General features: G+C 37.1%; 1 protein-coding gene across 2 annotated transcripts in view; it reads left to right on the top strand.

The window, feature by feature from the left end:
• DDX10 (DEAD-box helicase 10) overlaps positions 1-15,955 on the top strand; it is a 214,185-nt gene that overhangs the window by 22,030 nt on the left and 176,200 nt on the right. For both annotated transcript variants that reach the window (XM_032472750.1, XM_032472751.1), the window contains exons 9-11: positions 93-177; positions 13,144-13,245; positions 14,400-14,487. In XM_032472750.1, the coding sequence (XP_032328641.1) occupies positions 93-177; positions 13,144-13,245; positions 14,400-14,487 (275 nt within the window). The remainder of the gene's footprint in view (positions 1-92; positions 178-13,143; positions 13,246-14,399; positions 14,488-15,955) is intronic.

The following is a 15,955-nucleotide window of genomic DNA, read 5'->3' as shown; positions in this document are numbered from 1 at the left end:
GAAAGCCCTGGCAAGCAACATTATAAAATAAAAATAGTGCTGCGGGTTATATCTTAGACCTGGTTTTTCAACTTGATATTCTTTTTGTACAGATTTCCCAGCTGTGAATTGGGTTCTTCAGTTTGATTGTCCAGAGGATGCTAACACATACATTCACAGAGCAGGCAGAACCGCCAGGTAGGCTTGTGTCTTTGCTCTTGGTTCTATCTAAGTGAAAAAGCATGCTTCCTGAACTGTGTACAGACCAAGAATGGAGGAGTTCAGGTGAGTGAGTGCTGGTTTGGCATTTTTGTGATGTAGGTTGATAGCAGGTGGACAGCTCTTATAAGTCATTGTGGCTGAGACTGGAGGATGAGTGCTGAGAAAAATGCATGAAAATCTTATTTTAGTGTTTTTGTTCTAACTTTCTTCCCTTACTAAGCTTTTCGTTAGAACTGCTCACTGAACATCATGTCTTTGAATCGTGTCAGTGAAGTATAAGACTGTTTATTCAATCTCTGTTTTCAGATGACAAAATTCGAGTCTTTTGAGCAGTTAAACAGTTTGTTTGAAGATCCATAGAGCAAGGATTTGAACCCAGGCTGTCTGACTCCTGTAAGCTAGCTCTGTGCTCTTACCTTCTCTGGATAGGTGCTTATAAGAGATAGGGTGGTTCTGAGTCATAGGTTTCCCTTTTCCTTTTTTCTAGTGTGGGAATTAGAGGCCTTGTTGGAGGCCACTCCCAAGTACTCCCTTTTCACCGCCCCTCACATTCCCTCTCCCCAGTAAAAGTACCCTGTGTTTGCTCACGAATGTGGGGTAACTATCTGGAAAAGAATATAATAAAGTCAGTCATTTGGGAGTAAAGGGCATAGAAAGGTGACTGGATGAATGCAAAGGAAAACGTGCTGCGTCATTGCTGCTGAGAATGCAGTGATGTTGGGAGATGTATGCTGCTGGGAATTATAAATGTTAGCATCTTTCTAGGTAGCATTTGGTAGTACTTATCAAAAGCCTAGGGTTCTTCTTTTTGCTTCAGTAATTCCCTGTCCAGAAATTGATCTTAAGAAAATAAAGTTTTTATAAAGATACTCATCTTACCAATATTTGTAATGGTTAAGGATTGGAAATAACCAATTAAATGTTAGACCCAAGATCACTAAGAAAATGGCAGAGACAGAACTAGAACTCAGGTCTTTGACCCCAAATTTCATTCTTTTTCACCAGGTCATCATTATGAAAGACTAGCCACATGTGAGGTAGGCCTACTGTGAGCTGCTGCATGAAAATAAGATGTAGTGTCCATTCCATTAAGGAAGCTTTAGTTACCTTGAAAACAATCTGTAGTTTAGAGGCATATACAGTATTAGCGGTATTGACAGAAGTTTTAAGAGGGAGCTCCAGAGGTAATACAGGAGGAAGACTTCACAGAGTAGACAATTGGGTTCAGTCTTGATTGGCAGATACAAGTTCTTAATACAAGATATTTTCTTCCTCTGTTAACTACATGATTTATAATGTATCTCTCTGTATTTTAACTCAGACTCAAATCCCACCTACTCTTGATAGTTGTTTTGAGGTGGAGGGTACTGGAAAATACAGGAATTCTACATGTCTGCATCCTAAAATGTGATCCTTTCCTTAAACAACTCTAAACGCTGACCCCCTCATCAGTGGTTGAACATCCTTCCCTGAAGTTAAGGAGTGGTCTCTGTGCCACGCGGTATTGTAACCGCTGCAACTTGTGGCTATTTAAATTTAAATTGAGTACAGCTAAATTTAAATTAAAATAAAAATTCAGTTTCTTAGTTACACTGCTCACATTTAAGCTGCTGTTAATCCCATGTAGTTAGTACCATATTAAACAGAGCAGCTATGGAACGTTCATATCATTGTGAAAAGTTCTATTGAGCAATACTGGTATATGTTTAAGATACGTTTTGCTTAAAATTGTTGAACCAAAGAACAACAGATTCATATAATAAAACCATAAAATGGAAAACTATAAAGACAGCTGAAAGTAATCTAGATTTACTCATTCATTTGTTCTGTATGGATTTAACAAATACATGTTAAGTGCGAAGCATTGTACGTGGTGGGAGATACAATGAGGAAAACAGGCATAACACCTGAGCTTGTTCGTCTCGAAACCGAGAAGGAATACAGACAATAAAATATGTAATTTCAACAGAATGTGATAGTTTACTCCCATCTCTAATTTTGTTGCAGTCACAGGAACAAATGACAACTCTCTTAGGTTTACACATGCAAAGAGAAGCAGACATCTTTGTCTCCTGAGAGGTTATAATCTTTTTGAGTCACATAAACCTCCCTATTACCTGAAAGTTTTCTTTCAGATTTCTGTAGGTTTTTGAGATGTGAGTTTATCAACAGGCATTTTTTTTTTCATTTTTTAAAAATTGAAGTATAGTTGATTTACAATGTTGTGTTAATTTCTGGTGTACAGCAGAGTGATTCAGTTTTATACATATATATACACAGACACATATATGTATTCTTTTTCATATTCTTTTCCATTATGATTTATTATAGGATATTGAATATAGTTCCCTGTACTATATAATATGAACTTGTTGTTTATCTATTTCATATATATTAGTTAGTGTCTGTAAATCTCGAACTCCTGATTTATCCCTTCCTACTCCCTTACCCCACTGGTAACTACAAGTCTGTTTTCTATGTCTGTAAGCCTGTTTCTGTTTTGTAAATAAGTTTGTCTTTTTTTTTAGATTCCACATATAAGTGATATCATGTGGTATTTTTCTTTCTCTTTCTGGCTTCATTTAGGATGACAATCTCCAGATCCATCCATGTTGCTGCAAATGGCATTATTTTATCATTTTTTATGGCTGAGTAGTATTCCATTGTATAAGTATACCACAACTTCTTTATCCAGTCATCTGTCGATGGACATTTAGGTTGTTTCCATGTCTTGGCTATTGTAAATAGTGCTGCTATGAACATTGGGGTGCAGGTCAGATAGGCTTTTTAGTTGTGCCAGTGCATGTGGGCAGGTACAGGACAAACTGATTCCTTTGCAGAATACATTTAGCAGTATTTTAAAATTATTCATCCTATGTGAAGATTATTGGACATCTCAGTATATCAGGAAAAGATTCAAGAAGGGAAAATATTTCCGGGTTCTTGGTTCTGGAGAAGTTGTTAAAAATCTAATGTCGTTGAACATGCCATGGTGAGCATTAAATAGGTTTTAATGACTGTGGAGATGAGGAGGGGGTACAACAGCACAATGATTGTGTTTGAAGGAAGAATACCAATTTGAAAAACTATTGTAATGTAGTTTCTAATGTGCTTATTATTTTTCAAAGTACAAGCCTGTTTGACCCTTTGTAACCAATTAAAAATATTTTGAATTGACTGTCTTAGATTTATAGTCAGTGGAAAGGTTTCGGGTATGTAATGCTTATGTTTTCTTTGACAATCTAATAAAAAAGAAAAACCAAACTGCAGTTTAAAAGTTGTCATTAATGGGCTTAGAGATAATTAGAAAGTTTTGTGGGCCATCAGACTGGATAATTGAATTGAATAAAGACTAAAATAAAATTTGAAACTAATTAAAATCCTGTGTATATGCTGTAATTAAACCTAGGTTGCCGGATAATGTTTGCTTTTGGAAGTGAACTGTAATGTACGGATGTAGAGAGATGAATTCACTGTTTTGTGGCAAAATAGCTAAGGTTTGGGGAATGTGTTTTTTTCCTTTCTGTGTTTTAGGTAAAAATAAAGGGTGATTTTGGTACTTGTTGCCTTAAGTGCTTATTCTGTTTTAGTTTCTTCACCTGTTTAAAATTCTTTTGATTGTTAGCAGTTGAGAGAAATTTCTATTTTTTTTAACCATCCACACCCCTTTTAACAAAGTGATCTCCTTAAATAGGAATATAGTTTCATAAAGCTATATCCCGTGATACATTCTATCACTTAAAAGCAAATATCTTTAGGGCTTGCAGTTTTGGGTACTTGTAAAACCAAGCTCTTCTATTTCTTATAAAAATGCCCAGTTGAAAATAAAAAAGATTTGGGGATGGAAAGTCAGTACACATGAGATACTCCTAATTTTTAAAATGCTTTTGTTCGGACAATGCGGCCTGTGGGTAGAAGATGGGAGTTTATATTATAACTGTGAATATATATAAACAGTTGGCCGTTTATAGGTAAAAGGTGAGACTTTATATATATAACTGTTTGTTTCCCAGAGTAGTGGTAAAATTCCAGCAGTATTTCCACTAAGCCTTATTTGCCTGGCTGCATTTTGTGGATCTCAGATTTTTGGGGAGACTTCCGTAGCAAAATGTGGTTCCAGTAGGGGGCAGCAGAGGCCAGTTCTTTGCCTTGCACACCTGCCAGCATCAGTTTAGAACAACAGTAAATATGAAGATGGAAGCTAGTTAAAATTTCTAATGTAACTTGTGAAGAGTTCATGGTTTGTGAAAAATATTGGTACTTTATAGAATAGATAATGAGAATTTTTTTGAATAGTATCTTTAATTGGTTTGTAAATTGAAATATAAAAGTAGAAAGACAGTTTCCATGATAATAATTTACTGAAGCATGTTGTGTATGTCTTAGGTACAAGATAGGAACAGTCTTTTCTGGTGGAAATTCTTACTACTTTGATTCCTTCATTGAGATTCTGTCTTTCATCAGCTTTTTCTAGACAGAGGCTGTGCTTCCTCGCGTGGCCTTCTGCCTTTGTTTGTTAGTATCTAGGATTTAAAGCTTAAAAAAAAAAAGACAAAACCAACCCTTTGTTTTTCATCAAGGAACACTGAGCTGGGGTAGGGTATGATCACTCTCTCTATAGAGGCAGATAAGGGGGATTTCTTAGGAATCCCTGTTCCCTTGCACTCCCCCCGCCCTCCTGCTGGCTGTCCTCAGCACGGCAGACAGAGTGGTCCTTTTAAAATGCGAGTCAGATCATGTCACTCCTCTGATGGCATTTCACTCAGAGTAAAAGCCAGTGACCTCCTGGCCCTGTACTGTTCAACCCCCTCCAACCTTATTTTCCATCGTTCTCTGCGTGTTCCCTTGCTCCACTCTGGTCTTGCCATCTCTTCTGCATGCCAGGTATGTTTCTGCCTCAGGGCCTTTATTTTATCCGTTTCTTCTACTGGAATGCTTTTTCCGCAAGTATCCACATGGCTGTCTTTCTTACACGGCCCCAACCACTCCTTTCCTTGCTCTATATTTTCTTTTTTCCGTAGCACTTACCACCTTCAAATACAATAGCGCATTTACTCACTGTATTTATTGTTTTTGTTTTTTTCCTTTTTTCGCTAGATAGTAAGCTCCATAAAGGCAAAGGAGTTTGTCTACTTAATCAATGTTCTCATAGCACTTGGAGCAGGGCCTGGCATGGCGTAGACACTTGAGATAACACAATTAGTTTCTCAAGTCAGACTTACGAATCAGAGATAACATATTAATTATCTATTGTGGTGTAATTAATTTACCCTACGTTTTTCGTGGCTTAAAGCAAGAACCATATATTATCTCATGGTTTCTGTGGGTCAGGAATCCAGGTGTGGCACATCTGGGTCCTCTGGCTCTTGGTCTGGCACAAGGCTGCAGTCCAGGTGTCACAGATACTGTGATAGGCTCAACGAAGGGTGGATCCCTTTCCAAGCTCACTCATGCCTTTATTGGCAGGATTATTTTTCTTGCTGGCTGTTGGTTAGAGGTGTCTCCCAGTTCCTTTCCATGTGGGCCTCCTCTTAAGAGGGCTTGTCACAACATGGCAGCTGGCCTCATCAGAGAGCAAATGAGAGGGTAAGAAGGAATAAAGTGGCAGCTGCAATGACTTTTGTGACCTAGACTCAGAAGTCACACTCCATCTATTTTTTGTTAATAATTTGACATACAACATTTTATTAGTTTCAGGCGTACAACATAATGATTTGGTATTTGTGTATTTTACAAAATGATCATCAAAATAAGTCTAACATCTGTTACCATACATAGTTACAGAATTTTTTTTTCTTGTGATGTCTGTGACTTATTTCACTATTTTTTTGAATCTGTTTTTGCCCCACCTACTCCTGACTTATTTCCCTTAGCTTAATGCCCTAGAGGTCGATTCATGTTGTTGCAAATGGCAAAATTTCATTCTTTTTTATGGCTGAGTAATCTTCCATTGTGTACATATACCATATCTTCTTTATCCACTTATCCTCTGATGGACACTTAGATTATTTCCATATCTTGGTTATTGTAAGCAATGCAGTGAACATGGGAGTGCATATATCTTTTTGAGTTAGTGTTTTTGTTTTCTTTGGGTGAAAACCCAGAGGTGGAATTGATGGATCGTATGCTAGTTTTATTTTTGATTTTTTTGAGGGACCTCCATACTGTTTTCCATAGGGACTGCACCAATTTACATTCCCACTAACAGTGCACAAGGGTTCCCTTTCTCCACATCCTTGCTATCAACACTTGTAATTTCCAGTCTTTTTGATAATAGTCCTTCTGACAGGTGTGAGATGATACGGTGGTTTTCATTTGCATTTCTCTAATGACTAGTGATGTTGAGAGCTTTTTCATGTACCTGTTGGCCATTTGTATGTTTTCTTTGAAAAAAATGTCTGCTCAAGTCCTCTGCCCATTTTTTTGAATCAGATTATTTGGTTTTTGCTATTTTATGAGTACCTTGAATATTTTGGATGTTATAACCCTTTATCAGATACATGATTTGCAAATATTTTCTGTGCAGGAGCCTTTTAGTTTGATATAGTCCCACTGTTTTATATTTGCTTTTGTTGCCTTTGCTCTTGGTGTTAAACCGAAAAAAACATAGCTAAGACCAAGGTCAACACTTCATCTTGTCCAGGAGGCCCAGGTTATTGGAAGTTAGTAATTTGGAAGCTGCCTACCATACCTAATATCAAGCAGTTCGAATATGTAATTTCAAGTATAGAGTTGTAATTGTGAGGTATAAGTGAAGCAGGGAGAGTCTGGGACCTCCCTCACAATTCCACAGGATCATTCTTGCCACATCAGGGTGTGCTCTGGTCCAGATTAACCTGAAAGTCCCTAAGTGATATACAAGGTTTATCACTTACACAGGTGGGTCATTGGTATAGTTACAAGGCTGACCCTGAAACCTACCCCTTAAATCCATAGACTGTAAGCAACGCTGGTACATTGTATTAGCATCTCATCAATGAGGACTCTCATGCTAGCAGATGTATCATGTTTGTTTCCCAGGAAACTTGTCATTAGCATGTTTATGAAGAGATTTGACTGTATTGCTTTTTAAAAATGTTTGGCCAGGGCAGCTTCATCCCTACCCCTTTCCCCTGCACCCCCACATGAGTGATGGATTGTGGCGTAGCCATTCACTTTCTAACACTCAGTAAGTATCTGGATGAATATGAATGAACTTGTTTAGCCTTTATAATAGCCTCATGAGAGAGTCTTCTTATTAGGAAACCGTCAGATCGTGAGGCAGAATGTGTCTAAGATCACGCAGAGGTCCCATGGCTGGGATTTATGCTTGGGTCTTTCTGACTCTATAACTCATGCTCTCGCCAGTGTACCCCAAACTAGCCATTTTCACTTAAGGGAGTCTAGTGGCTGCTGCTCCCATGCAGGGCTTCTAGAATGCATGAAATCAGGTACTTCGAGAAAGAAGGTAGATATTTCTGTTCAAATTCGCTGCCATTTGTGGTCACGAGTATAAACTAAAAATATGTACATTTTCCTTCTTTGTTGGGACTATGAGATAAATATCCCTTAGTTGATCCAACATTGTCCTTAAAAGTCAAGAAGTTTAGGTTTGGATATGGCTCTGTCATCTGATGGCTGTGTACCCTCAGATTGTGTTCTTAACCTGCTTAAAGCTCAGTTTCTTCTCTTGTAAAATGAGATTAACCATATCTCTCCGGTTCCTGAAAGTATAACTTAGGTGGTATCAGTGTCACTTCTGTATGGGTTTTCTTTTTGTTCTTGATTTATTAAAGCTTTAGTTTTTTTGAAAAAAAAAATTCTTTCCTGGGGACAGAGTTGACAGAGTTTAATGATTTCTACCCTTTCCCTGTGCAGTTCATGAACCCTTGTTCTTAATCAGTTTGCTAGAAGCTTCCCATGCATTACGTGTTAGCCAGCTTGGTTTCTTTCCAGTTATTTTACGGTGAACCTCATTTGTCAAACCGCTGAGCCTATCAAGGCATATCTCTTTTTGTTTCCAAGATCTTAGGCTGCAGATGGCTTTATTTTTCCCAGAATGCTTTCCAGTCTGTCTTTTTCTCTTTTAAATCTTGTGTAGTATCTTTAGATATTCTGTGAGTCAGAGATACCCTTTTCCCTGGAATAAGCTCTCCTTTGTACCACATTGTGCAGGAGGAACAGAACAATTGGACTCTGATTCCTATGGCTGTCCTTCTGCATCCGCATGGCTGACTGCACTGTCCTCCCACAGTGACAGGAGCTCTGGGGGCTGGTTGCCGCAGGTAAGGCTAAGGTGTAGGGAGAACAGAAGCAGACACAGGGAGGGGACAGAAGAGAGAGAAGGGAAGTGGAATAACAGCATGTGACCAACAGTGCTCTCCATTTCTCTACTTCTCCATCATACTTGTGTTGTGAACAGTGACTAGTATATTAAGAGTCACAGGTATGGAATTTAGTCCTGAAGGGACCTGGGCCATCTCATTCAAGTTGTATAACTTATAAGAAAATGCAATATGTAGTGGAAAAAAACCTCAATATCCAAGGTTATAAAGCTAATGAATAATATAACTGAGGCTTGAAATCAGTTCTCCTATCTCCAAATCCAGTATTTCATCTGTGAGGGCAGTTTCTAGTGGTTTGTTTGCATTTATTCACTCACCAGATATTTAAATGACTAGCTTTTAGGTACAAATGATGTATATTAGGTGTGAAAGGCAAATTCATATGTCTCCTCAGTTTAATGATCAAGATAAGAGAATAACTAACATTGGTAGTACTCAGATGTGTGTTAAATGAGGAAAGAATGATATAAAAGATGTAGATTTTAAAAGCATATAAAGTTTTTTACTTTTTTTTTTTATTAACTTGTGTATCCTACAAAAGTAATGTTTATTTATTACTCAAATTCCTGGCAATGGCAAAACAATTAAACCACCTAAATTCTAGAAAAGTTTCTTTTTTATGTATATCTGTATGTATATATATTTTTTTAAATTGCAAAAACGGAATCATTCTAAATGCTCTTTGATAACCTGATTGGTAACGTGGAGAACCAGGCTGGGAGCACTCAGTGGCTAGGCAGTTATGAACACTGCCAGATCACGCTGCAGCAATGGTTGAAGGTAGAAGTGAACAAGGTTTAAGGGCCACTAAAAGACTCACCAGAATGGAGTTTTTTTTGGGGAATCTGAATTGGAGGATTAATGGTTCTTGGGTAGAAGGCAAACTACTGACAGAATGGCAAGACTTTTTTCCCTTCCTCTGGCCATATTGTTTCAAGGTTATTTCAAGGAAATAGTTACCACTGTGATCCAAGAGCCAGTGGTCTGGTTCTCCTATTTTAGCTACAAGTACAATTGAGCTGTAGGGTATTAAGTTTACTGATAATCAGACAATTATGATCAGATAGAGGATCCTCCTTTCTGGAGGGAATCCTGGTAGAGCTGAAAAGAAGTATTGAAAGTTTAAAGTCCGTGTAGTGATCAGCTGATTTATTTATTTAGGCCAACTTCTTGACCTTTCAGGAACTTTATTTTTTATTTGCTTCCTCTGTTGGTTGCTTGTTTGTTTGTTTGTTTTTTGTAATTGAATAGAGTTTATTGTAAATACATTGCTAAGCATGTTGGTTGCTTGCTTTTAAGACAAGCAAATTAATGTAAAATAAAGCTCATCGTAAATTCTAAGGAGTTACATAAACATAGCATAGTATTAACACTGATGGTGGAAATGAGATTTTTGTTACATTTCAGATGCAGGGCTTTTTATTTGGTGCCTACAATGTCTCTTAAGATAATCTGTCTAAATATATAGAGTTTTAAAATGTAGGTCTTATGAAGAACATTTATTTTTCTTTATACATATATTTAGCCTCAGGCTTTGGATATTGCTTTTGAAATCTAAAAGCTAACTCATGGGTAAATAGATTATTCTTGTAAGAATTTTTTAAAAAAGGAAATGTGCTTATGCCTTTTAAAAAGTGCTTTTAGTTTTGAAATAAAAGCTTACTGGAAAATTTTGGGTGTTGGCATGTGGGATATAATTTGTGCTTTTACATTGTTTCTGGGAAAGGATGTATGTGATGTAAAAACAGGTAAAATAAACAGTGATGATCTTTATTAAAAGATACTTGCTTTGCGGAATTTGACCTCGGGACATGTTTTTCCATTTTCCTTTGGGAATCTTTTTCTTCTAAATTTCATGTTGCAGTCTGTCTTAACCTTAGCCTTTTACGTGTATGTTCTGTTAGCTGTAATGTTAAAGGGTTTGGATATGGCCCTTTTGTGACTCTGCTCATAACGCATCCTCCGAGATTATCCCTGGATGCATGAGTGGGTAGATAAGATTGATGTAGGTGATTAGACTTACTCTTGCTTATGAGTCAGTCTGAAGGCCAGATGTTCATTGGATGCCTTTTTGATAACCTAGCGATTTCTCTGTACCCCTCTGCTGTAGTTCTGGCCTAAGCTTAATTGGGAGCCTTGGTACTTTCTCTCTCCATCTCTGAATTTGGATATAGAATGTTAAAAGGATTTGTTTCGCTTCAACCCAGTGTTCTCTCTTCTTCCCAAATGTTTCTCTTTGTGCCACATGAAATAAGCCTTTTTGCTTGTGAAGGTAACTGGCTTCACCCCAAGAGTCTGGCTGCTTGGAGGGTATTTGGTGAGTGCATACGTAGTGGTCAGTGTTAACTGATCTCTGTCCCCTTTGACTTTCGCCCTGTCCTTGGTGAATTCCTGGGACTTCAGAAGTTGTAATGTCTCTCAGATACCTTGTTTGTCTGGTTGCCTCACTATTTCATAGACTGATAATTTCTGCCTTCACAGATAGTTTAGTGCTTAGGGGAAATGCTTTAAATTCATATTTCTTCATAGTAAATTAAGACGAAAGATTTGAGTCATACTGGTCTGTATTGAAATACAATGAGGAGGTTTTTCAGTTATGAAACATATTTAGTAAAAGAAGTAAATGTATGTTTGCTTTCTTATCCATGTTTAATACACAAGCATTTAGAAAGTCTAGAAAAAAGCAAACAGACATGAAGTAGCCAAAACTAACTAGTGGATTCTCTCAAATGCTGTTTTCTCCCTGGAAAAGTTGACTTCCTAACAGTTGACTAATTCCGGATTATTCTTTTAAGTCTCAGCTTTTTATATGTCATTTCCCATTTCCTCAAGCAGTTTTTTTTTTTTGCTCTTACAGCATGTTCAGTAGAGCTCTGTGTTACGTGTTCTTACAGCTTCTTGTATGTCTGCTGGAACATTTATACCACTTTGTTGTTATTACAGGTTTTATGTCTGCCCCTAATGGTCTGTAAGCTCTGCGACAGCCAGAACTATGTCTGTTTTATCACTCTGTTTTAGTGCCTGGCGTATAGTAGCCCTTTAATTTTTTTAGATTTATGTATTAACTTAAAACCTTTAACACCTCTGATGTTTTATTCCATACTTCTTCACCTGTCATTGTACACGTAAAGATATATAAATGCACCCATACACACACATCTATACACATACGTATACTTCCGTAAAGGCATTACACTGGAATTTTTTTACCCTCCTGGGTAAGAATAGAATTTTTAAATCAACACGTGAGATGAAAATTGCCCTTCAGTCTTTGGATTGACCATAAGTTAACAAAGCCAGTTTCCCTCCAGTGTTAGTGGTAAAGTTCTGCTTATATACAGTGGTAGTCAGTCTCTCTCGACAGGCGCATCCAAGGTCCTCCAAAACCAGACTCTCGTGTGCTCTCCAGCAATCTTCTCTGCTGTCCACTTACATACGCCAGCTTCGGCTGAATTTCTCCTCTCTTTAGTTCACCCTGCATTTGTCTTATATTTTCTGGTTTCCGCTCCTTTGTTCATGCCATTCTCCCTCTTTGGGATACCTTAGCTCTTCCCTTTCTGTCCATTTTTAAGGCCCACCTTGGATTCCATCTGCTGTAACGTGTTTCTCTTTTTCTCTGGCTCACCCTGAGTGGCCTTCCTTCACTCTGAGTTCATGACGTTTATTGCCGGTGGTTCTCCTTTCTTACTTAACTGATTTACCATTTTGGGGCTATTTTTATGAATCTCTTGCTGCTGTTGTGTGTGTGTCTTTTCTAGACAGTTAGGTTTTAGATCACTGAAGGCAGGGATATTCATCTCCTGTTTATTTTTGTTCTTCACAACTTATACCTGGCACAAAGTTTCTCAGTAAATAGTTTATTTGGTTAACTATAAAAAGTCATCTGCCCTTACATTTTATAGCGTGAACCCTAAAGAAAGTGCTTTGATATTACTTTTTGTTTTGTGTCTTTAAGAAATTTCTGCAAATACCTGATTCCGTTCTGTCTTAACTGCTTGCATGTAGTATCTGAGGTAGCAAGGAAATCTGTATGTATGTAGCAAAAGGAGCTCCAAGCAGCTATGGGTGCCTTGTGGCCTGCTTATGTAGAAGCTTCTGGTAGTGCCTCTGTACTAGGTGAGGGAAGGGAGGTCATGGATTAGAGGCAAGCTTTTTGCCTGAGCAGAGATCCATTTCTCATAACTGATGTCTCAGAACTCTGAACTGTGTTATTCTAAATAAGAAAAATCCCCAGGAAGATACTTTGATTTCCTTAACTTATTGAATGCCATGTTTATTAAATGATTAGTTTTATTACAACACTAGTGGCTTGAGTGAGACATGGTCTCCTTGCTATAGGTAGAGAGCTGTTTAAGAAATTCTTCTTAACGGATTTGTTTCTTCTTCTGTGGTATAGCCTAAAACGCACTAGGAATTATAACTAGTGATGAAAATTTGAAAAGGCTGTTCAGAGCCCTAGTTTTCTGTTATCTGTTGTCACAGATTAAGAAAAATGACAATCCTAATATTTACTAATTTGGTGTCCTTCCTTTCTTGTTACCTAGTCACCAAACTGTTAAAATGTAAAACACAGGTTGCATTAATGTGGAAGGGGTTTCATTTTTTTTGGTTTGTTTAGATACAAAGAGGATGGTGAAGCTTTATTAATTCTGCTTCCCTCAGAAGAAAAAGGGATGGTGCAGCAGCTCCTTCAGAAGAAAGTGCCTGTGAAAGAAATCAAGTAAGAGCTATTTGCCGTCTTGATGTTATTGTTAGGAAAATGAAGGCATGAAATTATTATGCCTAATTACATACACCTAATTCCCTCCTCCCTCTGATCTTTTCTGCTGTCTCTGGTTTTTGACTTTTTGTTTGCTTTGTTTTTAATGACTTTTTTTTAGAAGAATGTCAGTGGAGAAAATAAGATGAAAAAGAGAACTTCTTAGCATCGGGAAGCATTGATGGTTGAAAAGATTAAACCTCTTGGATGAAATTAGGGTTGTCTGTTCATTTCAGAGGCTAGGGCTCTCCTGTCATTGAAGAAGTTAGAACTGATTCTAGTATCACTTGTGTCGGGACCCTTGAAATATCCTGGCTTTATGTGGAGGAAAATAATTTGGAGAGTGGTTAGTTGGGGTGGAGGAGTGGGTAAGGGTTTAGAGATGAAACAAGATTGGATGTGGGTTATAATTGTTGAGGCTGAGTGAAAGTTTTCTACCTTTGTATATTTTGGTATTTTGTGTAATTAAAAAAAATACAAAAACACCTCATCTCCCACTACCTATCACCACCATTTTGCAGGAACAAAATGGTTCAGTCTAAACTGAGGGAAGCAAGTGGGGTTTCCTTTGTAAAACCTTGAATACACCCTTGTAAGGATTTCATTCTTCCCTGTAGCTACCTGGGCAGATTTAAGTAATGGTTCTGTTTTATTATGCTTAATTTCTAGATAAGGAAAACAATATTTATATCCTTGGCTACTTGTTTATTATTTAAATTTGGTTTTATGATATTTGACTGAAAACAAACTTACAAAAAATGATATTTGCTTTCACTTATTCCATTTCATTAGTGATCCACCTCTCATGAGAGCTATTTCTATTTTTAAAGACTTCAGAACTAAGCGTTCCTAATTGTGATGTTAGCCTAGCCTTTCATTCACTTGGCATGGGCTGTTTAGAGAAAATGTCTGATTTTTTAATTTCTTTTTCCTGCATTATTCAAAATATGCAGACAGTCAAATTTACGTCTAGTGTAATTTCAGTCTAATCTAGTGTATAGGTGAGAAATAATGTAGATTTAGAAATCCTGAGGAGAATAGGAAAATGCTGTGTACTATTTTTAGTTTTCAAAATTGAGATGTCTTAGTTTAACCTTTATCTTTTTTTCCAAAAGAATCAATCCAGAAAAACTTATAGATGTTCAGAAAAAATTGGAATCATTTTTGGCTCAAGACCGAGATTTAAAAGAAAGAGCTCAAAGAGTAAGTCACTTTTGAATTGGATACCTCCATTGCAGTAGAGCATATATTAAAGTTAAACTTTATCACTTTCTACTACTTCTAGATTACATGGTTATGCTTCAGATATTTAGGTAGTATAACTTTCAGATAAGTGTAGCTTGTTCTTTAACTTTGAAAAAATTATGTATTTCTTAGAGTAACCAGGGGAAATATCTATTACTTGTCCATACTCTTGTCAGACATATAGAAAATTCTCTTAATGATGATTTTTAATGCACAGTGGCTGAATTTCTAATATACTTGACAAAGTTATCATCTTTTGATTTCTTCAGTAAAGCTGCTATTAACTCCTGACTGCACTTTCTTGACTGTAAGATTAATATATCCTATATCAGGTTAAATTTCTAGAAAGCATAGCCCTCTTGCTAAATTGTCTTTAGGAATGAGATTTTAATCTATAGATATGGCTTAATGTTCCCAAATGCTTTTTTGGACTTAGAAATCCTCTTGGTTGGCAAATGCACAAAGAGTTGTCACTTTTAGTTAAACTTATTTTTTAGTTCTCAGAGTACCCAGCAATAGATTCTTTAGAAAAGGAAGACGTGAAGTTATTTTGCATTGTGCTTACAGTTGTCCAGTCTTTGAATCAACGGATATTTGGGTCTTCCTTTATGAAGCTCTTCACTTTCAACACTTATATTTCAGTTACGAAATCTATGTGGGATATCTATACCTGCATCTTCCATAACACATCAGCAGTGAGTTAGAGAGCAGGGGCTCAGAGACTGGGAGGAAGGAGATAGAAAGGAGGTCTGGGAAGGGCATCCTAAGTGGATAGAGGAGCCTGAGCGGGGAAAGGCAGTGGTCAGGCTTTTGTGTTATGGTTTATTAAACTGGGTATTCTGAGCAAAGACGTTTTATTTAAAGAGCAGATCTTACATTTGAGAAATAACCTAGGTTATATTTTATTGAATTATTATTGCTCTGCTTGATATAACAATGTTAATGATAAAAGCTACAATTCAAATGCTTAGTATGTGCTAGGCACTAAGCCATGGCATGACCCTATTACAGGACAGTTTCATATGCGTCATGTTATCTGATCTCCCCAACATCCTATGAGTGGGTGATATTGATTTGCTTTTATAGATGGTAAAGTAGGAGTGTGAGAAAATTAAAAATTGTCCAGGGTCACATAGCTATTAAGTGGCAGACCTGAGATTTAAATCCAGGTCTGACTTTCTAAAGAACTTCCCTGATACATCAGGAGAAATTAATTCCGAAATATAAGAGGACCAAATAATGAACTATGGCATAGTTGGACTTCTGTAAGCTCACTTCACCTGAAATCTAATGAAAAAGGTCTTTAAACAGTTTTTTTTTTCTTAAAATTTTTGGGCATATATTTGGGCATGAAAACATTTGTGTGCATGTGTTCCTGTTTTGTCCAGTAGACATACTTCAAGCTAGGAGTTAAATCTTTTAGAAG

Source organism: Camelus ferus, chromosome 33, assembly GCF_009834535.1.
Source record: "Camelus ferus isolate YT-003-E chromosome 33, BCGSAC_Cfer_1.0, whole genome shotgun sequence".
Lineage (NCBI taxonomy): Eukaryota > Metazoa > Chordata > Mammalia > Artiodactyla > Camelidae > Camelus > Camelus ferus.
This window is presented reverse-complemented; position numbering and strand designations above follow the sequence as displayed.